This window comes from Protopterus annectens, chromosome 8.part0 (genome assembly GCF_019279795.1).
Source record: "Protopterus annectens isolate FY-2018-M chromosome 8.part0, PAN1.0, whole genome shotgun sequence".
NCBI classification, from domain to species: domain Eukaryota; kingdom Metazoa; phylum Chordata; order Ceratodontiformes; family Protopteridae; genus Protopterus; species Protopterus annectens.
Genome location: NC_056741.1, coordinates 1,208,514,584 through 1,208,540,234, shown reverse-complemented (window position 1 = coordinate 1,208,540,234; position 25,651 = coordinate 1,208,514,584). Strand labels below are relative to the sequence as shown.

General features: G+C 41.4%; 1 protein-coding gene across 1 annotated transcript in view; it reads right to left on the bottom strand.

Annotated features, from left to right (window-relative positions):
- Nucleotides 1–25,651, bottom strand: part of LOC122808438 (guanylate-binding protein 3-like) — a 296,520-nt gene that overhangs the window by 130,625 nt on the left and 140,244 nt on the right. The window contains exon 5 of the mRNA XM_044079400.1: nt 5,239–5,423. Coding sequence (XP_043935335.1) covers nt 5,239–5,423 — 185 coding nt within the window. The remainder of the gene's footprint in view (nt 1–5,238; nt 5,424–25,651) is intronic.

Here is a 25,651-nt window from a genome sequence, read left to right as displayed (position 1 = left end):
TCCTGAGAGGAGCTAACAATTTAAGACCCCCCCCCCCCCCGAGGACAGCTCCCACTACTGCTTGGGACCTTAACTTTGTACTAGAGAAGCTCACACTTCCCCCTTTTGAGCCTGCGGCTACAGCAGAGTTAAAATTCCTCTCTTGGAAAACAGCCTTACTTCTAGCCATCACTTCAGCAAGAAGAGTGACCTTATGGCTGTGGAACCCTTCATTATCTTCCATGCGGACAGGGTTTCCCCCAGGAATAACCCATCATTTATGTCTAAGGTGGTATCCAGTGTGGCTTTAAACCAATCCATCCATTTACCAACCTTTTTTCATAATCCTCAGAATAAAGGGGAAAGGATCCTGCACTCCTTGGACATGCACAGACAGCTTAGGTTCTACCTCGACAGGACTAAACCTTTCAGAAAATCTGACAAGCTGCTAGTCAGCTTTGCTACAGGGGCACAGGGCAAGGCCATTTCAAAGCAAACCATCTCCAAATGGATAACGCACTGCATCCATTACTGCTACAAGCACCATGGAAAACCTACCCCCACAGGGGAACAGAACCCATTCCACTAGGGCTACCTCAAATTCTACAGCACTTCTCAGGGGGGTCCCTACCAGGGACATCCTGGAAGCTGCAACCTGGAGTTCAGTACACACCTTCACCAAGCATTACCACTTACATATCTTTTCTAAATCCAGAAATGGATTTGCTACAGCAGTCTTACAAGGCCTGCTAGCCAGCCCAAATACTTCTCGACTGCCTCCACCCTTCCTCAACTTTGGGAATCAACCCAAGTGAGATGACTGCAACAGTGAAACACGAAGAACATAGTACAGTTGTGTACACTTACCATAAATGTAGATGTTAGAGTGTATTCACTGTTGCAGTCCTGATTACCCTCCCCCTCCAGCCCCCTGACTTTTCTATACTTTCTACCCATCTTCTTTTTTGACCATATCTTATGGCAATGGCATTTAATTTTTACTGGAGGTGTTCCACACCATGTAATTGCTTCCTATTTTGGGGGCTTCTGATATCTGGGGCAAGAAAAAAGGACGTAATGGCATCGGCTGCATGTTTTAAACCCCTGATGACCTGACATCATGGAAGAGGCGACAGCATCCAACGCAGAAATTCCAAGAATCTGGTATTCGGGCTGACTGAGGGATACCTGCAGATAGAAAACCCAAGTGTGATGACTGCAACAGTGAATACACTCAAACATCTACATTTATGGTAACTGTACACAACTGTACTTTCCCAATAAAGTAAAAACAATTCCAACAGCATTTGCATGCATTAATACACCCCAAACTAGTCTCCTGTTTACCTCATCAGTTTTCACTAACCTACACTTTTCTCATCCATCTAAACTGGATCAGTCTTTTAATAAAATAGAAGTCTGCAAGTTAACTCATTAGCCAAACACATTACTGTGTGGCTATGGAATGTACTAGCCTTCACTCTTATTAAGAATGCTCACAAGATCCTCTATACCTCTGACAGATACTTTGCCACCACCAAGTTAGTAAACCTGAACACACCCATCAGACAACCGTGATTACTAAACCAACTCCAAGGGCTCACTCAAAAACCTAAAAATTATAATGGTGACTGTCTATACTCTGAATAACTTGCTAAAACTGTGGAACTCGATCCCAGCAGGTATCAGAAATATCTCAATGTATCTAAAATATAAAATTTCTTTGAAAATGTATTTCTCAAGCTAATGCTGCAACACTTGTGACAGCCACATTACCACGTCCCTTTCTTAGTCCAAATCTATTCCCATCTATAATTTACAATCCCACATAAATAATATCTACCAGCATAACAGAACTATCCTTATACTCTGGCCATTACTAATAACCCAACTCATGCAGTCAAATTAAATACATGTCACTGAATTCTCGCATTTTTATTACAGTAATATCCTAGTTATGGGTCTAGAGTAGGTTTAACCAGATATAATATGCATATGTCTTATCTGCTGCCTGTGTGCTAATATTACAGTGGAGGTCTGACCATACACTGTAAAATAATGCTGTAAAATAATTCTACTGATGTGAGTTTTTGATGTGAACATAATATGGTGTAAAAGTAACATGGTAATCACTTATTAAATTACATAATCCTGAGTGTCCTAATATAGCTTTACTGTTAACTCATTTAAATGCACGTAATATGCAGCTTTGCTACCTGGACCGCTGCTAAAAATGGGCTTAGTCCAGTCAGACTTTCTGGGCAAATAAAGGCTAATAAATAAATTAATTAATAAATAAATTCATTTATTCATTATTGACAATCCAGTTAATAGACAGGAGTATGTGGGATTTTGTCCCAATTGCAGACAGTCAAATTCCGTCTGAAAGCCACAGGGTGATGGACTACTGTCTGTACCACATCAAGAAGAAAAAAGAATAAGGTGTTTGACAAACATGGGTGATATTCCTGAGATGGAAGCAGGCAGATTTTGCAAAAGCTAAAATGTGGTCTTTTAAAATTGGCTAGTCATCAGTGATCACCCCTAAATCATAGACAGAAATTGCCTGTTTTAAACATATCCCATGACCCATCGCCATTAAATGAATGTCTTGTTAGTAACTGCAATTAACTGGGGATGATGGGGAAGAAGCTGCTGTTTATGTGCTTAAGACGTTTCTAACACTTTTTCAACTTTTTGTTGGCCAAACTAAAACACTTCATCCTTATTAGCAGAGGTATTATGCATGCTTCATTCTAAATATAGTTGTACAATTAAGAAATGCCATTAAGGTGCACTTAAGAAGCAAATCATGCCATATCTAGACTAAACCTGAAGAAGAAGGCAATGCTGTATCTACACTAAATCTGAGTTTTAGCCATGCCTGGATGTTTCACCCAAGTACAGTTTAAAGAGGGTGTTAACAATTATAACAATTCAGTAACACAACACACAAAATTATTATCTAGCTATATTATATAAAACATTGAAATACACACACGCATGCATGCACGCACACGTGTGCCTGTGTGTGTATATGATATGTATGGCAATTTACAATACTATTCACACTTTAAGGCAAACAAACAAACACTTGCCTAAATATTAAGGATACTAATACACCAAACATTACGACATAAGGCATTATTCTGCCTATGTCTAAAAGTTGCTGTCTGTAGGACTGGATAACATCCTAGGTATAGTTCTAAACAAAGACTGTCACAGCAATACAGTATCATTTGAAATGCTGTTCAATAACTCAGCTCACACAGGCAGCAATACTAGCATATAGAAGCAGGGTTTCATATTGTCTGTCCTTAAAGAGAAGACTAAAATTAGGCTTGCAAACTTCAGGCATATATTTTATGCAAAATTCTGGAAATAACACTGGCGTATTTAATCTACATGGAAATAAAGACTATTTTATTAGACCAGGGCATGGTTCTGTTAGCAGGTGATTTTGTAAACTGTTCTCAGCAGCTACAAATTTTAGAATTAAAACTGCATGGTGTCCAGCTACATGGCATAGAGATTTTCAGCTCTGATTACTCCCCAGATGACTCACACTTTTGATTAGCAGTCTAGGTATAAGAGCCAGTCAGGGAGAGATGTGACTGAGTAGTCAGTGCTTTCTTGCCCATCCCAGGGGAGGGTGTTAGTAAATTACTGATGCAAGAGCTCCACCTGGCAGAAGGCCTGGGATTGCAGCTCTTAATCAAAGCTTGTGGAAGGGAGGGTGAGCCTACCAAGTAATGCATTTATTATAAATGTGAAGCATGGATACGTATAAGTGCAGACTCACAAAGATCTAGCTTAGAAGGCAATTCACCACTATTTAAAGCCAACAGAGCTAGTAATAAGTGATAAAACCATTCAAAAAATCTAACTGCTGGATGACTGCTACACTTCCAGACTCTTATCCCTCTCTATGTCTCTCCTTCCCAATGTCTTACAGTACCATGGGTCAGGGGTACAAATATCTGGCAGGAATCATCTGAGACTAACAACTTACCTCAAAGGTTAGACCTGAGACTCCTGTAATACAGAATTTTATTAACAGGATAAAATCATAGGCTTTTATATGGGTAACGGATTTCAATAGATGATTCACTGGTGATAACTCAATCTTCAAAACCAATAAATATATTGCGATACCATTCAGAAAAAAACACTACATTTTTATGAATTCAACTGAAAAATACATTTTGCATGCACATTTAATACACTTTTAATACAATGTTAAGACAAAATATTTGGGTGCATTTTCATACTAAAAATCTTTGATCAACAGATGTCTACTCCGGTGACATAAATTTTCTCCTCTCAAGAAGTCATTAGTGAACTCAATCTTCAAGCATAATTTATCTTTCTTCTACATTTACTGATGCATCTAATCCATCTAGAATGCAGGTGTAAGGTACCTCACCAGCATAATGAACGACAAAAATACGGACCATGAGCACAAGCTATAGTCTCTTCCTCGGTTTAGTTTCATACAAAATACTTGTAGTAACTACTCTCTTGCTTTTAGGGCATTATGTGATCCAGTTCTCTTTACTGGTATTTTAAATTTTATTGATGGATTACTTGCTAAATCCAAGTTCACTGGAATTAAATCAAATCAACAGTTTATAAAAAATAAGGAGCATTACACTCAGAAGTAATTTTTAAGGATGCCAGAGTCCACACAACCTCAGAGTGGGTATATCTAAATTAAAGGCATGTGAAAGCAATGCCCCCATACATATGAGTAGGAGGGCTCCTGCCTCCAACAAAAAGTACTTCTTCCAATGTAATGTTTCTTATTTTAGAACGTGTCATTTCCATGAGTTTATTTTGATGAACTCAAATTCGATAGTTTACTGTTCATTTTTTCAAAGCAAATGCCTAACTACAGCTCTCATTCAGCTCACATATGGTGTGGGTAACTGCTCCTATACTGACAAACTGACACTGAGAAAAAGGAAAATGCCTGTGACATGTCTTTGTATATAATTGAATAAGAATCTGTTATACATAACACAGAGTGTAAAGCAATAAAAACCACAAATGGCTACTTATATGGGCTATTAGAAAAAACAGAGAATAATTTTTAAGCTCCCTGATAACTTCAAGAACAAAGAATGATCTGTAAATAACTAAGAAGATACAATTAAATCCACACAAACGAATACATAATGAAATGTTACTGATTACAACTAATGAAAATATTAATTAAAGACAATACAAACACAACAGCATCTCTCAGTTGGTTCTTACCCTGTCTTGCATTCAGAACATCATTGAGGTAATCCTCCGGTGTCAGGATTTCCTCTCCCATATTCAGATCTAGAATGGTATCCCGAGAACACCAGATAAAATGTGGCAAAAGGCTAGCCAGAAGGCATGTGTTCGTCTCTTCATCAGATGCTGCCTTTACCAGATGTGGAAGCTCTTTTACGTAACTGTGCATGTGTAAAGGAAACTAAAACAACTGTACAAATACACTGGAAATTAACATTCATTGAAAATAAGAGACCTTTAATAACATTTAATCCAATGTTGTCTATTTTTGTCTGATTCAACATGGGGGTTGTCCGATCCTGTCGGATCTGGCCTCCTCACCTTATACCACTGGATCCAAGAGAGCTATGACTCCTCTCCTTACTGAATTACCTCAGATCTTCTTTGCTGCCTGCCTAACTAGACAAGTTGCCTGAAAGTTCCATCCTATTTTCACGATAAATTAAGTTTTTTTTTAACTCTCTGTAGCTCAGACAGGATTTCTTAGAGATAATCTAGATTTAGTGTTACTGTATACTATTTAGGTAAGTTTATAAAGTTAGTATAGAATTTTCTAATACATTTACCAATTGTAAAGTGCTAGCTTAATTTTAGCGTTAGATAGATAGATAGATAGATAGATAGATAGATAGATAGATAGATAGACAGACAGACAGATATACTTACAAATATATTACTCTTATACTTCTAATTTAATACCCAGATTTTTTCTTCTGATGTTGGAAAAAAAAAAAAGAGTATTCCTCCTCTGGGCATAAGATCCTGCCTCAAGACCCACTGTGACGTCCCCACTCTAGGCCAGTAATCAAGGAGCCTGAAGCCTCACCAATGACACTGGACAGGGACATTCATTTGGAATACAAATGGATACACACAGTATTTCCAGATGCAGACCTCTCTGCATCAAGCAGAATTTGCCTTAACAGCACACAAGGAATGCATTCAGCCCGTGGTCTGGGTTTCTCTCTCAGTCTCTCCCCAGGTCCCCAGTAAGGCTTTCCACTGGCACAGCTTCAGAGTTAAGTCCTCAGCTTAGTGCCCAAGCCAAGTCCTCTACCACTCTCTCTGTGAAACCAGTGCTTCGTGTCCCTGCCCAAGCAGCTGACACACACACATACTCTTTGCAATTTAATTTACACACACCCACGCATATGCGCGCGCACACACACACACACACACACACACACACACACACACACACACACACACACACACACACACACGCACATATGCACACACACACCAGGAAAAGGCTGGCACAGATTACCTGCTCTACCAACTTGGCCCAGACTATAAGGTAGATTCACTGCCACCAGTCAGTTACTACAAGGCTCTTAAAATGGTATCCAGTTATACTGAGTGACATTAATATAAATACAAATGGTAATGTTGACCAAACAGCCAGTCTTTCAGGAGTGGCCAGAGTTATCACCAAATAAATATGTGCAAATACTCTCAAAAATTAAGTATTTCCAAAAGGACCAGCCACGATGAAAAGTTTGAATATATTTAATAATAAATAATAAAATAACATGAAAATGCTGAATATCTATTTACAGTAAACACCAGAGTTTCAGATGCACAAAATTCTGAAAATAACATACCTGAAAAGGGTCACATTGTTGCAGAAAAAACAATTCTTCACTATTCTTACTATATTTTCCTGACTAATCTAAAGAATTACTGTTCCTACTTACTAACTACAGCAAAGCAAGCTAATGTGGGTTAGTGGTCTTTGTTATCAAATCCAAGACAGAATACAGAATGCTGAGTGCAATCTCCTACTAATATCTAAATATTATATATGGCTTACAGAATTACATCATACACATCTGGTCATCTGACTCTGTTTCCCTCACTATCCCCCATCACTAGAAGCTGCCAGGGTTTAGCACCTATGTGCTACAATACACACTAGACCTTTAGATAAGTTTTATTAAAGCATCTGGAAGCCATAAAACAATAAAACCATTCCACTCTTCCTATAGGAGCTACAACCTATTCTCTAGCACAGACATTGCATCTCTGTCTCCCTTCAAAACTGTGGGATTACATCTTTATGGCTTAACCCATAAAGTAAATTATTTTCAGATATACTTTAAAGTTTGAGATTAACCTCTTCCCTTCCAGTCCTCTGTTAAAATATATACATTTAATTTAGTTACAGTCTGCATGTCCTCCTCGTGGTTGAGTGACTTTAAAAGACATGCAGGTAGGTGCGTGTGTGAATGGGTGTGCCTTCTTTGAAGGTTGGGCGTCAGGCTGGCACCTCGGCACCGTAAAAATCTACTGCCAATCATAAGTGGACCGGAGTTCCACTGTGGTGATCCCTAACCGGGAAAAGTCAAAAGACATTACTTACAATAATACATGTACATTTCTTTTCTTTCCAGCAGGGTGTACTGCTGATCAATTTTAACACAAGCAAACCTCACAAATACATTTTCGGCACAAGTACCTGTACAAATCAGTTTGATATACAAATGACAAATAATTATTTACAATATTTCAGCTATCTGCACTGGTATATGTTACACATCCACTTGCCCCACTTCTCCTGGCATGGCTGACAGCACCTCCTATTATCACAGCTCTCACCCCTTTGAAGACTCAAGCTAGTTTTTCAAGTGCCCCTTGAGAAACATTGCTTGAGAGGAATGAGCCCATTTGTGAATACATTATCCCATATCCTGTCTTGAGATGACATCTGCCTTGGCACTGCTGACCCTGCTATGGTGTTGCACTGTCATATGCCTGCAACCCTAGGCTCCACCACAGTCACATGGCATTTTGCTGGCTGGCTTACTGCAGCCACAGATCCACCTCAGATTCCTCCTGCCTCCTACTGCAAATAGTTAGCACAAGGGCCTCCCTATCATGGTAAGTTTCCATCACGTTAACATGCTACAATTTCTGCCCCTAGTCTATCAGTCCTACCATGTGCTTAACATCACTGACCTTTACCTTCTTTACCACTTTGAAGGGTCCTTCCCAAGCTGCATGCAGCTTACATTGTCTGACAGGAATGAGAACCATCACCAGCTGCCCCATAGCATACTCTCTGGATACAGCATTTCTTCCATACCAGACTTTTTTCTGCTGTTGGGCTCTTGCCAGGTTCTCCTGGGCCAAGCTCATGATCTCCCTGAGAGTCTTGTCCTGAGATTTAGGACATATGCCACAAGAGACTCCTTGTGAGATTTATACTCACCATGCCACTCATCATGAATCAAACCTAAAGGTCCCCTTGTTGTATACCCATACATTAACTCAAAGGGTGAAAAACCTATGGATTCTTGAGGTACTTCTCTGTAAGCAAACAGCAGATGGAGCAAGTATTTGTCCCACTCTCCAACTGGTCTGTAAATGCTGTAGCATGTTCTTTAGTGTGGCGTTTAACCTCTCCACAATACCATTAGTCTTGGGTTGGTAGGGGTGATCTTTAGGAGCTTCATCCTACAGTGCTTCTACAGACAAGCCAGCAGGTCTGACATGAAAGTGGCACTTCTGTCAGTATTTCTCTCAAGAAACCTACCCTGCTGAAAATATCTAATAAAGTATTTGTCAACTTCTCTGCCTCAGTGGAGAACAGAGCCAGTGCTTCAGGGTATCTAGTAACAATCTATTACCAACAGGATATACTTCTTCCCTGTAAAGCTTGGGGTAGTCAGAGGCCCCACAATATCCATAACTACCCTCTGAAATAGCTCCTCAACCGCAGGCAAAGACATCAAAGGAGCTTTGACCTTGCCTCCTGCCTTGCCTACTTTTTTGGCACTGCTCACAGGTGTTGCAGAACCCTGTTGCATCCCTTGCAATCCCAGCCTAGTAATGGTTCTACATAATGTGCCTTTTGGTACTCTTTATGCCCATATGACCTGCAAAAGGAATGTCATGGGCCATGGGTAGAAGTGCCAGACAGCAGGTTCTAGGCACTATCAACTGCTACATTACCTCCCCCTTATCCCTCCCTCAGGGGTCCACTCTCTATACAGTAACCCTTTGTTCCAGTTTACAGACTTCTCTTTTCCTTGAGAATCAGATGCCTCCCTAACTACCTCCCTCCAGCCTCTTAGTGTAGGCTCTGAGAGCTAAGCCTGTCTCAGCTCTACTTTTGTGACTCTTCCCAGCTCTCCTTCCACAGGAAGTCTGGTATCCTGTGACAGCAATGCCTCATTGTCAGCCTGGGCACTACCACTCACCTCTGCCCTTGCAGCTACTCTGTCCAAGGGAATATCAGTATCTACCAGCAGCTGTGGCCCACCTTAAGGATCACTGCTACAACAGGGTAGCTCCCTCCCTGAAATAGACACACCACCAGCCCTGTCTTCAGGTGTGGTGTCTGTCTGGTTCTCTTGAAGACCACCAGACCTACAAGCTTGTCTCCATGCCTGACTGTGTAACTGCTTGTACACAAGGTATGGCATTATCAGAAAACTTCCCTATCAGGATGACTGCAGGGATATCCTCAAACACACCAGACTTGCTTGCTTCCTTTTCTACATTTCCAACCTCCCAGTCAAGGTGAACCCTGGCCAAAGGCATTTGGAATGGACTCCCTCTTAAAGCTCTAACTGGAGTGGACTGCCCAAGCAAGTACTGCTCCTCCTTAACCATTACAGACTTCACAATGGTTATGTCGGTGGAGGCTGTGTCTTTCTCAGCAGTGGCCTGTTTTCCATCCACTAAGATAGGATATAACCTCTTGTGATTGTCTGCTACCCCTTTTGTCTCCAGACACCTTACCACTGGCACACTGTTATTCTCAATTGCTGGCCCCCCCACCTTTTGTTCTCCACCTTGATTCCATGAACATCTTATGATACGTGGCCTCACTGGTTAAATTAAAAACTTTTAACCCTTGATCCTGGCCATGTACCTGAACTAGTGGCTTCCCCTGTTACCTGTGGACTCTGTTGGGGTGGTTTAGGCTGCCCACCATGGGTTCCGGTATATCCATGTGCAACCCTGGGTATCCTATTCTTGTGCAGTGATGCCATGCTTGCTACATAGAGATCTCCTTTCTTCCCCAGCTCATCTGCAGAGTTACATTCTCAGTCTGCCAACCAGATTCTCATGTCTTCAAAGTGCTAAGGGGTTGTTCCTTCACTAGAAGGTCAATCAGTCCTTCAAAAGTGGCGACCTGACACCCACTCACCCATCTATGAAAATAAGTGCTCAACTCCGCAATATAATCACACACACTTTCATCTGCCTTGCGTCTATGTTCACAAAACTTATTTATGTTCATAGGTTCATAGGTTCATAGATTAGTACTAGGCTAATTGCCCTTTTGGGCTATTTGAAGCCTAGCCAATTACCCCATGTGAGAATCAAACCCTGCACCTTGTCTTTTTAAGGTAAGCACCTTAACCATTATGTCATCCTCCTGCCCCTGTATGTAAGCTTCAGGTGTTAATTTAAAGCATTCAAGTAAATATTTCTTGATGTTTTCCTAGTTTAAACAATCAATATCAGACAATTTAGAAACAGCAGCTACAGTTTTTCCATGCAGTAAGGTGGTCGGTAAACATACCCAGAGCCCCTGGTCAACATTATACTGTTTACATACTGGTAAAACATTTATGAATAAAACTATCAAAATTAACACCCTCTGTAAACTGTGGAAGAAATTTACTGACCTTAATTGCTTCTGGGGTTTGGTTATTCACTTCCCCATTACTTTCATGACCCTGGCGAAGAGTCAGCATCTCATTCTCATGTTGACACTGCTTCTCATTTTCTTCAGCCTTCTAAACTACACAATCTCTCTGCTGATTCCACTTCGACCTCCAATGCAGAAGTCTCTCTGCTGATTCTAATTTAAAATGTTTGGCCTCCAGTTCAAGAAAAGGTGAACTGCCCTGTTTCTAATGGCTACAAATTCCCATCACCAGACTGGTTATCCTCCTGGTTGCTGGTCTGAGCTGTGACTAAGGCTGAAATCATTTCTTTTTTAGTCAGGATGGCATACACCAGTCCTTTGGCTATGCACATCTTGGCCAACTAGTTCTTTGTCAGCTTGCCATAATCTTCTGCTGACATCTTTACCTGCTCTCCCTGACTAAACTAGACTAATACAAAAAAAATTAAAACAAACTGTTGTGATATGAAACTCTGAATGTCTACTTTGTTGCTGTTGAGAGAATGCACACCTTTAGCGACAACTGCTTACAAGCTACAGAAGTTGAATATCCACACCATTGCTCACAAATACTTGACATCCCCACTATGGGCCAGTAATCAAGGAGCCTGAATCCTCACCACTGACCGTGGACATGAATGTTCACTTGAAATACAAATGAATACATTTAGTATTCCAGATGCAAACCTCTCTGCATCAAGCACAATTTCCCTTGAGATCACACAGGGAACACACTCAGCCCAGGGTCTGGGGGTCTCTCTCTGTCTATCCCCAGGTCCCCAGTAAGGCTCCCCACTGGGACAACTTCAGAGTTAAGTCCTTGGCAGAGTACCCAAGCCAAGTCTTCCACCACGCTCTCTGTGAAACCAGTGCTTCATGTCCCTGCCCAAGTAGCTGACACACAGACACAGACACACACACACACACACACACACACACACACACACACACACACACACACAGGAAAGGCTGGCACAGATTATCCCCCTCCACCACATTTACCCAGACTATAAAGCAGATTCACTGCCACCAACTAGTTACTATAAGGCTCTTGAAAGGGTATCCAGTTATACTAAGTGAAATTAATATTAATTCAAATGGCAATGTTGACCAAACAGCCAGCCTTTCAGGAGTGGCCACAGTTATCACCAAATAAATGTGCAAATTCTCTCAAAAATTAAATATTTTCTGAAAAGGACCAGCCACAATGAAATGTTTAAATAGATTTAACAATAAATAATAAAAGAACATTAAAATACTAAATATCTATTTACAGTAAACACCAGAGTTTCAAGTCACATGGCTAAGTTTTATTAAAGCATCCAGAAGGCAAAAAAACAATAAAACCATTCCACTCTTCCTACAGGAGCTACAACCTATTCCATAGCAGACACTGCGTCTCTGGGTCCATTCGAAATTGTAGGATTACTTCTTTCTGGCTTAACTCATGAAGTAATTTAATTTCAGATATATTTTAAAGTTTGAGATTATCATCTTCTCTCCCAGTCCTCTGTTAAAACATATACATTTAATTCAGTTACAATAATACATGTACATTTCTTTTCCTTCCAGCAGGTGCACTGTTGATACATTTTAATACAAGCAAACCTCACAAATACATTTTCGGCACAAGCATCTGTACAAATCAATATGACATACAAATGGCACGTAATTAGTTACAAAATTCCAACTATGTGTACTGGCATATGTTCTACTGCCCCACTTCACCTGGCATGGCTGGCAGTACCTCCTATCAATGCACCCACATTCTTTGTGTGTGTACTGTTTGGGACCTTCAGATCTGAAGGCGGCCTCTACCTCTCCTTCTGTGACAAGAAAAGGGAAAAAGAGAGAGAGAAAGTCAAAGCAAAAAAGAAAGCAACAAGCCAAACAACAAACATAAGGAAAAATAGTCTGAAAAAAAGACAAGAAGAATGACTCAACAAACCTAAGAAAAGGTCTCCAGATCCATCTGCTAGATTTGTTTTGGCCACTAAGATATTGAGGCAGGATCCAAAATTTCCTCCTCAAAAACTTCTTTCTCTCCAGGGCTGATTAGCCCTAGTCTCCACTTCTCAATTTTTCAAAAGGTTCATTGAGGCCTGCATCAATAGCTTCCTCTTCAAGGTCAGTCCAGTAGAAGCCTTACTGAAATGGATGTTGGGCACATGATGAGGAAGCTTCTAAGGACACAGATTCAGCTCAGAGTCTTCCTGGCTGCATCTCAGAGGACAGAACTGGGACCAGACCCTTTGACACTAGCCGTATTACTTCTGACACTGTCTCCATTTTTGGAGCTAATGCATATGGGATACAACCCCCCTCAACCATACCATCTTTGGATCTGATAGCTTTGGAGACTTCAGCTTCAACTTCTTTCCTCACTTTCTCAAAGCCACTGCATTCTGGTCAAGTAGAGTCCCGGAGCTACAGCACTGGAGTCAGGGAATCAACAGTGGAGTCAACTCTGAGGTTTTTGGAACTGTCCCTACTGCTCAGGGCTTCATCCCTGGATAGCTCAGTTCTGCGGTCCCTCTCAGAGCTGTGCCTTTGGAGTTCAGGAGGCAACTGATTCTGCCGTAATGGGTGGTTCTTCCTCATCTCCGTTGGCTAAGTTGGCTTTTGAGGCTGTGGAGAGGGCCTTGGCTGGATCAAGAAGACAGGTGCATGCACAGAGTTCAGACCCATCCTGACTCCAGTTGGAGCATGAACCCTCTTCTCCTCATTCTGGTTGAGAGGGACAGACAAATCCAATTAGCTTCATGTCTTATTGCTGTTCGAGCTCCACATCAGACTCTGAGGTGCCTCCTTCAGGAGTTCAGGGGCACAATCCCTTGAAAAGGACTAGAAAGTTGGAGCGTACTGACTCCTCAGAACACTGCTGTAGATGATGGAGAAGGCTCCCCAAGGTCTCCCCCAATGAAGACATCTCCTTTGGAGACATTCTGGAATTGATGAAACAGACGGTGGATGGTCCCTAAACCTCCTTCTTCTAATGAGTTGGTTTCTCAAAGCTTTTGGTTCTGGCCTTCAACATACTGGGTGGTTCCACCTCCTGATGCCTTAACTGATATCACCCAAAAGGCTTGGAAGGAATCTGATAAGGCAGAGCCTATCCTGAAAAAGCCAGATAAGAATCTAGTTGCCCCTCAAAAGACACAAAACATTGGGCTAAAAGGTCCACCTGTAGATGGTGGTAGCAGCAGCCTCAAAAAAGGAACGGTCTGAAAAAGGTTCCTCTGTCCATCCCCCAGAGTGTTGAGGGCACTGGACAGACTGTAGAAATGGACATGTAGTTCACAAATATTTGCACTACAAGCACTGAACTATCTAACACACCTGACACGATTCCAAAGGGACTTGATCAAGTAGCTTTCCAAGTCCCTGTTGGGTAGCATACCTACAGATGTCCAGAAAACACTGGCTACCCAAATCTTTATCCTACAATCATCTTCAAGTGTGGCCATGAGACTGTTACCTAATGCAGCAGATGGTAGAGCAAGGTATAACATGCAACATCATACCTGGATGCGGCTTTGCGATTTCTCAGAAAGTTTTAAGACATCCTTCATTAATGCCCCCTATGGTGGTTCCACCTTATTTGGACTAAAATTAAAAGAAACGCTTACCAGGAGTGAACAGGACAGTAATATCTTGTCTGCCATAGTGATCCATTTTTCCTCTTCTCAAAGATCCTTTAACTCATTACATCAGAATGACGCCTCCAGGAGCACATGCAGTTACCTCTTTCTGATGACTCTGGTTGTCAAATGTTGCTTTTTCATATTTTCATCAATAATTCCAAAAGCATGCTATATAGAAAGTTTTAAAATATTTCATCTTAAAGCTTACACAATAGCAAACAACTGTATTCATATTTGACCTCTGTCTAATGCGGCTAAATAGACATTAACTGCTGTTTTACAATACTAATTTATATAGATATAATTTTCAGAGTTTTCTAAATATCTCAATGACCAAGTAACAGAGACGGAACTCCTTAGCCTCATATGAAAGCTCTCAGCTAGATGAAGAAATATGTGTGCAACTTGATTAGTTGCTGATATTGTAAGTTGTTTACAAAATATTACACATGTAATAGTGTTTACTGTAACTTATAAAATTCGGTTTAATACCCAGAACCTAAAGAATACTACCACTGTAAAAGTAGCTTGTGCCAAAGAGTTTGCCATTTATACTTCTTTCATAATCTCTATGGTTCCAAAGATATGGACATTTGTTTGAAATGTGAGGACATAATTTGATTCTGTCAAAAGGCTTAGGCTCTGCCCACTGGAAGTTACAATGCAAACTTCCTGAGCTCCATTGGAATGAATGAGTCAACAGGAATCAAAGAGGAGGAGGGAAAATGTGGTTCAAGAAATCACAAGATTTTCACCACCATACTCCTGTGGACAGGCTTCCCTGAGGCAGAGGAGGAGACAACTCCACTGAATGTCATTTACGAGGTACATGAGGTCTACAAAATCAAGGTTTTGTGGACCTTTCACACAGAAACCTTACCAGCATCCCAGAATGTTTACCAGACTGTTGCACTCTGGAGGCAGTTGGGGGATGCTTTCTTTGCACCCTCTAGCCTAACAAACAATGACTTTTGATTTTTGGGTGCTAAGGATCATCTTCAGAGGTTACACAATAGCTTTTTAGAAAACCCAAAGGCAAAGCAGAAGATTCCCAATATTCCACCGAATCAGATGGAATCTGCAGCAACAGGCATTTCAAAGTTGCTGGACAAAACATCCAACAGGTTCCCCCAAGACCAACTAGAATCCTGAGTCTATTCAAGGATCTTTTTAGTTCCAAAAATGACATTATTGGATCTCAGTAATCTAAACTGATATATAAAACAGACAAAATTCTTGATGGTCACTGTACAGTCCATTCTACCACTACTGAGGACAACTGAATGTGTTCTATTGCTCTCTAGGATGCCTACTATCAGTGGTGGTACAGGATATTTCTGGCTGAAATCCAATCACTATCAGTTCAGAGCACTATCATTCAGTCTCACCACAGCCCCCTGGATGTTCACCAAAATAATGGCTGTTGTTACAGCTCATCTTCAGCTTCAAGGGATCCAGGTATCCCACATTTAGACTATCGGTCTTCAATCTACTACCTCCAAGGATCTATTATTATGACAGTCAGTCCTTTTATCCCTGGCAACTCACTTGGGTATTTCAAAAAAACGAAGAAAAACAAACTATACCCCTCTCGCAGCATAGAATCCACAGTCTGCCATATAGACACATTTCATCAGAAAGCAAAACTTCCCCTGCACATATCAAATCCTTAAGGTCAGTAGCCCACCAAGTGCTAAAACACCTTTGGTCTCAAGCATGACTCATTCTTTGACTCTTAGGACTTATGGCCTCCTCTATAACTCTGATTCCTTTGGCCAGATATCACATGAAAGTTCTACAGTGGACATTAGTTGTAAAATTGTCACAAAAATTCCACCCTCTTCACAACAGGATTTGCCTGACTCAGGTCTGCAGAGATCAAATTCAATGGTGGATTTCGTTCAAGACACTGTTCAGGGCAGACCCTTCCATCCCGCAACTCCCAAGGCCACAGTGATCACAAACATCTCCGTTCTAGAATTGGGGGCATTTCAAATGGAAGACAGTACAAGTAATGTGGTCATTAACAGAGGCCAAACTTCACATCAATCTCCTGGAGTTGAGGATGGTCTTCCTAACACTGCAGGCATTTCAGGACTTCCTACCCAAGGATGTGATCGCCATTCACTCAAACATCAGTGGTTTGGTACATCAACAAACAAGGTGGAATGTGCTCGTATTCTCTCTGTCAGGAAGCCTTGAGAGTTTGGCAGTGGATGACGTCTTTGAACCACTTTTTTTAGTCGCAATGCACGTTCCTGGGACATTCAATATTCTGGCGGACAAATTGAGCAGAACTATCAATATTCTGGTAGACAAACTGAGCAGTGGCAATGGAGATTTTCAGTTGCTGAGACAAACCTTGCTGTGACCTCTTTGCTTCACACCTGAACAAGAAATGCAGAAGTTACTTCACCCTCATCCCTCCACAGGGACAGTCACTGAGAGATGCTCTGGTCCATTTTTGATCCCCAAGTCTCCTTTATGCCTTTCTACCAATTTCCTTCATCAGCAAGTTAATTCAGAAAGCCATGAAATGCAAGCCCAGGGTAATCCTCATTGCCCCCTTCAGGAATCGGCGAGTATGGTTCCTCTTTATTTGGCCTCATCTTCTGCACCCATCATGGGTTCTGGATCCCATTCCAGATCTCTTCAGTCACTCATCTGGGCTACCTCTACCGGATCTCCAAGTCCTAAAACTAACCACATGGTTACTCCAATTTTAACAACCGCCAGAGATATCAGTTTCTGCTCTGGTAGTCCACACAACCTCTTCTTCTCACAGACTCAACCAAGAAGATTTACAAAAGTAAATGGAAACATTCTTCAAAGGAGTCAGATGCTTTTTCAGACCCTTTACCTGACATCTTGGAGTTTCTAACTGAACTGTTTATGTAAGGCTTAGTTACTCTATCCAAATAGCCGCCATTTCAAAATTTTACACAGGACATAACAATATATCCATTATTTCTCTTAAAAGTTACCAAGGCTTTCCTTAGAGGAACATTTTTATTGAGACCCCCCAGTTCGTGATCTGGTTCCTCCTTGGGATACTACAATTGTACTTCAAACTCAAAAACCCTTTCAGCCCACAACTTCAGCAGATCTAAAATTTTGTTAATGGAAGACTACCTTCTTCGTTGCTGTTATGTCAGCAAAACGTGTTGGAATTACAAGCACTTCCATGCAACCCCATCATTCCCTTACTTTCGAGCAGCACTGAGGACAAACCCCTCTTTTCTCTCCAAAGTAGCTTTAGAATCTAACTTGAACTAACAGACTGATCTGCCAGTTTTCTTCCCAAACTTTTCTAACAAAAGAGAACATACTCTACATACCTTAGATGCCCAATTAGGTTCTATCTACATTGCCCTGAGTGTTCAGAAAATCATACCAATTGTTTATACCATTCTCAAAGATAAAACTTTGACAATGTGTGTCTAATGCAACTATCAAAATGGCTAGTAAACTGCATTTCACTTGTTTATAAGTCAAAAGGTCTGTCCATACTATCAAAGCCTATGGCTCACTCTTACCAGAGCAATGGCAACTTCAGCAGCATTTTCAAAAAGAGTTCCTGTCAGTGATATATATGTACTGCAGTGACTTAGTCTTCTGTCCATACATTTGTATCTCATTATACGTTAGATGTGCAGTCTAGAATTTGCACATCTTTTGGGTCTCCCATACTCAGGAATGTCCTTTCTTCAGTCCGCCTACGTCCCTGCTGGGCAGCTTGGGAATCGGTTCCACATGTTGAATGAGATGAAAATAGACGACATTAGATATGAAAGTTATGTACTTACCATAACAATAGAACTGTGTTGTCTTATTTTCAGCTGGTTCAATTCCTTTCCTTCCTTCTTGCCAAATTGTCACTTATCCTTTCTAGGGATCGACCAGTCCTTGTCTGGACCCAGTCTGACCTCTGTACCACTTAGATGATATAGTGGTTTCCCTTTTCTCCTTCATTATTATTTCCTAGATAATTTATCACCAATTGAAGTCAGTCAGCAAACTCTATCCGAGGTAATTCAGGCAGGAGAGAGGGGTTGTGGGTAGAGGAGGAGTGTTGAGCTCTTGGATCTAATACTATGGTATAAGGCACCGAGGTCAAATACAAGCAGATCCGACAATCTACATGTCGAACCAGATGAAAATAAGACAACACAGATCTGTTGTTATGGCAAGTACATAACATTCATTTTCTTATTTTGATAATAAAAATAATACCTAGCCTTCACTACACAATCCACATGTTGAACCAGATGAAAATAAGACAACACAGACATGTTGTTACATAACTTTAATTTTCTTATTTTGTTAATAAAACTAATACCTGCCCTTCACTACACTCTTTTAAGCCTCTTTTTATTTTTTAAACTCTTCACTGTCACTTACCATCAGCAGTTCCTGAGTCCATTCTCAGGAGCACCAAGGAAATCTGACAGCATTTTTTAGGTGGGATTGATTATGCAGAGCGGTATTTTTTTTCAAGTTTCAACTACCATCTTTTTGTTTCTTTCAGGCCACTCATGATGTAACATGCTCAGGAATCTCTCAATTTAAGAAAGAAACATGTTTCATAATAAAACAATTGGCTACTATAATTCGAAGTGACAGGAACTGCAACATTATAGTTGCACTCAGCAGTACTCATTAGCCCATGGCTATTCTGCTCTAGTTTCTAGGACATAAAGCTTCTGCAATGCACATTGCAAATGTATTTCTGCTCAACTAATAATCTGCATTTGTTTAGTGGATATGCCAAGCAACTGCAAAGTGTAACATCCTTCTTATCTCGTTCGACACTTGTAGGATATCTACTTGAAGATAAATTTTGAATGGCACATCAAGCCTAAATAAGGCAGCTAAGGAAAAATGCAACATTTTTTCCCTTTAAGAGGAAGCACTTCTCTAATACAGCCTCATGGGGTGGGGGAGAGATCTTCCCTACTTAATATAATAATTTCTGAAGTCACTGAATCTCAGGGGAAATGGGAAAACTGTTCTGAAGATTTTATTTCTGTTATCTCATTTCACTCTGAACTGCCTGTCAGGATCACAGTTTATAAACTGATCTCAAACTCTTGTTTGACCTCCCAGCTTAATATGGAGTTACTGTCACCCTGTAATTCATTTGAAATCTTTGCATTGTAGAGACATGGAACTCAGTGAACCTCTGCACCTACATTACATGTTGCTGGCATCACATGTTTATGTTTATTCTTCCGCTCTTTCATTTGTTTCACTGCCCACTATCTAATAATGGTGTAAAATTCCTCTAACACACTTACCAAAACATACTGTGGAGAATTTTCTATGTTTCGTGGGTGGGATGGCAGCTTCTGTATCAAGCCCCTCCTTTCTCTCTCCATAGCGGTTTCATATTTCATTATAATGTACACAGCGTATGCTTTGTTTCAACTGATCTAATGGAAACTTTTCCCTTTTTCTTTTTTTTTTACTTAACTCCAGCCTTTACTCCTAGTGCCAGCCATATCATTCCAGTGCAAGCCATACCATTCCAGTACTACCTCTCACTGCCCCAGTTCTCCTGTCACAGTAACTGCCCATCATCCTCTGCCACCCTCACCTCTCACTATCCCAGTTCTCCTTTCTGTCACAGTAACTGCCCATCATCCTCGGCTTCCCTCATTCAACTACTACCCATCTAATTCTGTTCTGTCATCTCTGTGCTGCACTGTTGGCCTGGTGTCACCTCCACTATCCCAGTGTTTTCTTAAACGTACCAGAAAAGCATTCATAATGATTTTTCCATTCTCGCAGTATTCTAATGCCTCAGCAGCATTTCAGTGTAACAATGTTACAATGCAATATTAGGCTTAGTATCTCATAAGCGGTCATTATGAGCCCTTTATCATTCAGTTTTAATCAAAAATACCTGGTCACCAAAAGAGTCATTCTGCTTTTTGAAATATGAAATTTGTAAATTTTATAATAATCATTAGTAGATGGTTCCATAAAGAATGTTTTTTGAAATAAGAAATTTGTAAATTTTATAATAGCCATTGACAGATGGTTCCATAACCTAGCAACTCTAAGCTATTTGTCATTCAGAAATTAAGGCAGGACAGACTAACACCATCTAAAGAACACAAAAAAAGGTTTTGTTTGCCCAAATCATACTGCCCTTTTTAATCTGTAATTAGACTGAATGCAAACCAAGTAAACTTAGCCTCCCACTATGAGATACATTTCTACACTACTACCTACTTTGCAAAAACCCTTCTAGACTCTTTAATTTATTCACATCCACAGAAAGTACAGTTGTGTACACTTACCAAAAATGTAGATGTTAAGAGTGTATTCACTGTTGCAGTCATTACATTTGGGTAGATTCCCAAAGTTAAGGAAGAGAGGAGGCAATTAGAGAGCATTAGGACCAGCTATTAGGCCCTGCAAGACTGCAGTGGTAAAACCAGCTCTGGATTTAGAAAAAAAATGGCAAGTGGTAATGCTTGGTGAAGGTATGCACAGAACTCCAGGTAGCAGCTTCTAGGATGTCCCTGGTAGGAACACCTCTGAGAAAGGCTGTTGAAGTAGATGCAGCCCTGGTGGAATGTGATCTTATCCCCTGTGGGGTAGGTTTCCATGGTGCTTATAGCAGAAATGAATGCAATGGCCTATCCACTTAGAAATGGTTTGCTTTGAAATGGCCTTCCCCTCTGCCACTGCAGCAAAGGCAACTAGCAACTGTTCAGTTTTCCTGAGAGGCTTAGTCCTGTCCAAATAAAATCTAAGTTGTCTGTGCACATCCAAAGAGTGCAGTATTTGTTCTCCTTTGTTCTGTGGATTAGAAAAGAAAGTTGGCAAATAAATGGACTGATTAAGGGCCACACTGGATACCACCTTGGGCATAAAGGAAGGATTCGTCCTGAGGGACACCTTGTCCGCATGGAAGATGACGAAGGGTTCCACTGCCATGAGGGCCTGTAATTCAGACACTCTTCTTGCTGAAGTGATGGCTAGAAGGAAGGCTGTTTTCCAAGAAAGGAATTTCAACTCTGCAGTTGCAGCTGGCTCAAAAGGACGTAGAGTGAGCTTTTCCAATACAAAGTTAAGGTCCCAGGTTGGAGTAGGGGCTCTCCTGGGTGGTCTTAAAATTTTGGCCCCTTTGAGGAATTGTTTCAGCAGGGGGTGAGAAAAGAGGGGTGGCTTAGTATTATAATGTTCTGAAATGGTTGAGGCATGAATTTTAATAGAAGAGAAGGAAAGGCCATTGTGAAGCATCTCTGTTAAGTACTGAAGAATATGCGGTAAGCTGGGCACGGTTGTGCCCATCCCCTGAGTTTGGCTCCAGGAACAGTATCTTTTCCACTTTTCAGCATAGGATTTTCTAGTACTAGGCCTTCTTGCCTTCAGAATGACATCCAGCACTTGCTTACTGAGGGATCGTATTGGGGAGCTCAGGTAATTAGCCAGGCTGCAAGGTACAGGGTTTGAAGCTGGGGGTGCAGAATCCGGCCCTCCTGCTGGGACAGCAGGGAAGAGATCTGAGGCAGGTGCCAGGGGTCCAGCAGTGACATACTGTGCAAGAGTGGGTACCAGTGTTGGCATGGCCAGTCTGGTGCAATGAGTATTGTCCTTGTTTTGTCCTGTTGGATCTTTAGTAGAACTTTTGAGAGGAGAGGCAGAGGGGGAAAAGGTATAAACTGAGAGGCTTTCCCAGGTGAAGGACAGGGCATCCACTTTCCAAGCTTGTTTGTGGGGAGTCCTTGTGCATAATTTGTCCAACTGGTAGTTCTGAGTGGAGGCAAACAGGTCTATCTCTGGGCTCCCCCATTAGTTTCTCAAAATGTTGAATATCTTTGGTTCCAGTTTCCACTCATGTGGGTTCATGATACTTCTGCTTATGTCTGCCAGCGAATTTAGCTTGCCTGGCAGGAATTAAGCTTGTAGGTGCACTTGGTAGCTCAAGGCTGTGTTCCACAGAGCAATGGCTAGTCTGCAGAGAGGGTATGAGTGGGTTCCCCCCTGCTTGTTTAAGTACAACATAACAGTGGTGTTTTCTGTCTTTACCAATAATTGTCCTGGAAGAATGTGGTCCTTGAAGGCTGTCAGAGAATTCTGTACAGCTAACATTTCTTTTTGATTGATATGTAGGTGCATTTGACTCTGGTTCCATTTGCCCTGAATGCACTGCCCTGCCAAGTGAGCCCCCCCCCATGCATAGTCTGATGCATCTGTTGATAGGGTTTGGGCGGGAAAGGGGTAGAGTGAATGGCAATCCCTTGTTGTGGTAGCAGGCCTCTGCTCACCAAAGGAACTCTGTCTTTATACAAGGAATGATAGGAATCAGTGACTCCAGGTCCTGAGAATGCTGACACCATAGGCTTTTTAGACACCATTGTAGTTTCCTCATCTGCAGTCTTGCATATGGAATTAATAGGATGCAAGACGCCATGAACCCCAGGGCTTGCACTATTTTCCTTGCAGATAGCTGGGTCTTTGTAGCTAGTAGTTTGAAGTAGGCTGTCAAATAAACTTGTTTCTCTGGTGTGAGGTATGCCATCTGGGAAGTTGTTTTCAAGCTTGCTCCCAGGAATACAATTTGTTGGCAGGGTACTAGGTGAAATTTCCTTTCGTTTATGGTATACCCCAGTGAGGTTAGCAGTTTCTTTACAAATGCCAGATGATTTAACAGTATGTCCTGGCTTTCTGCCTGAATTAGATAATCGTCCAGGTATGTGTATATTTGAATATCTTTTTGCCTGCAGAATGCAATGACTGGAGCTAGGCACTTTGTAAATACCCTGGGCGCAGTAGATAAGCCATAGGGCAGTGCATGTAGCCTGCTCTGTAGCCTGCTCTGAAGCGTAAGTATTTTCTGCAAGATTCCCTTATTGGGATGTGCAGGTAAGCTTTTTTAAGTCCAATGTTGCCAACCAGGCACTTTTGCCTAGCATGGGAAGCAGCTAATGAAGAGTTAGCATTTTGAATTTTGGGATTACCAAAAAGGTGTTTAGGATAGACAGGTCCAGTATAGGATGCTAGGAGTTGTCTATTCTGGGTACCAGGAAAATTCTCGAGTAAAAACCATGCCCCCCATTCCTCTGCTGGGACAGGTTGAATAGCCCTGATACCAAGGAGAGAGAGAATCTGCTGTTGAGCCTCTGCCCACTGATTTGGGAAGAGAACAGACCCAGTAACAGCAGCCCTGCAAGATGCCTCTAAGGAGTCAAAACCACATTGCAAAGTATGTTTACCAACTTGTTCAGCAGAATGTATTAAATCCTGTAATCCTTTATTTTTAGCACAGTCAGGAATCAACATAATTTTCTGTTTAAGTAATCCAATAATATGTTACTGACACTTTAACATATGAAACTGGCAGTTTAAGGCCCTAATGGCCAAAGTTACAGAAGTGTATACCTTCTTACCCCATCTGTCCAGGGTCATGGAATCTCTATCAGAGGGGGTAGGCATGGAATCTCTATCAGAGGGGGTAGGGTTTTTGGCAGTAGTAGCCTTAATGCCTTTGGGTCCCTTTGAAATGGTCTCTGGGTCCGCAGTAGGATTCTTAAAGAGGAACTTGTGAGAGTCAGGCACTCTGTAATACCGGTCAGGTTTCCTGGGAGCCAGAGGTAAAGTGTCTGGGGCCAAGCTAGATTCCAAGAAGGCATCATCTACAATGTCCAGTACAGGAGGGATAGCTAAAAGCCTGTGTAGAGGTAGGAGTAAGAATTCCGTAAGCCTCTTTTTGGAGTCAGAGAAATCCCGGTTTTCCCAGCGGAAATGCTCCCCAAGAGTGTGCAAAGTTTCACCAAAAGAAAAATCTTCTGGAGGGGAAGCAGATGGTATGGAGTCCTCTGCATCAGATTCCTCAGAGGTAGATAAGGGCAAATTCTGGTCATCAGAAGAAACAGAAATCTCAGAATCCTGATCAGAAGAATCAGAAGGAAAATCAGTTTTATGTCTCAGAGGGAGAAGCCTGGCTTCCCCTAATTACAGTAATAAGGTCTTCAGCCATTCTTATCATTTGTTTTTTAGGCATATGGGCTTGACCATGCGGTTTGGACATTGGTTTTCTAAGCATGGATTGAGTTTTAGGCCTTGAAGAAGAAGATGGCGTCTGTTTGATATGCAAGTCAGTAGGCCTGAATACACCCTCAGAAGCCAGTGCCTGCACAGAGGCTCCGGACCCATTCAAGATAGAGACATCCGCAGGTTCCAAAGTCGAAGAAGCATCTTGCGGCATACCAAATGGGTCTCAGTAGAGGCCTGCGAATCTGAAATAGCGGGTATCAGGGGCTGCGAAAGCGCCTGAGTACCGGCAAACTGGCAACTAGCTTAACGGAAGCGTCATCGGCAGCTTTGGACCTATGCGGTCTCTGTCTGTCTTTATCTTTTCATTTTTTTTGGAATGCCGGTAGTCGGATGGCTTACCGAAGCCATTTCTGGATAATTAAACCAAGTACCGAAATAGTTTGATGCAAAAATGAATGGATGACGAATACTTTGAGGATTGAATAAGGCATAAAACCGACAGCGAGGGATGTCGTGGTCTGGACCTAAGGAATGCAGTAAGAATGAAAATCTTTGAGGTATTTGCTTTCCACAAGTAATACAATTGTTACCTTTTACTGACATCAGTTTAGAGCAAGAAAAAAGATCCCCAACGAGGTACTTAGCTTTTTTGAAGACTTTGGTTCTGAAACTCGAAAACGAAAATTTCAGAAGTCGGCCGACTGGCACTTGCGAACTGCTTCTGCTTCGGGAACTGCACGGCAAGAAAGACTGATGTAATGGCATCGGCTGCATGCTTTATACCCCTGACTACCTGACATCATGGAAGAAAAGACAACAACCGACGCAGGACCCAAGACCTTGATAATCAGGCCGACTGAGGGCTACCTGCAAGCAGATAACCCAAATGTAATGACTGCAACAGTGAAACATGAAGAACATCTATAGTTACAGAAAGCAGAACCATGCTCCTTTAACAGGTCTAATCATACACTCATACAATGGGATGAGTACATCTTTATGTCTAAAAGTGATAAACTTGAGTATATTTTAATTATACAATAACATTTCGAACAGCACTACCAAGAGTAGAGGCATCTAAGTTATTATT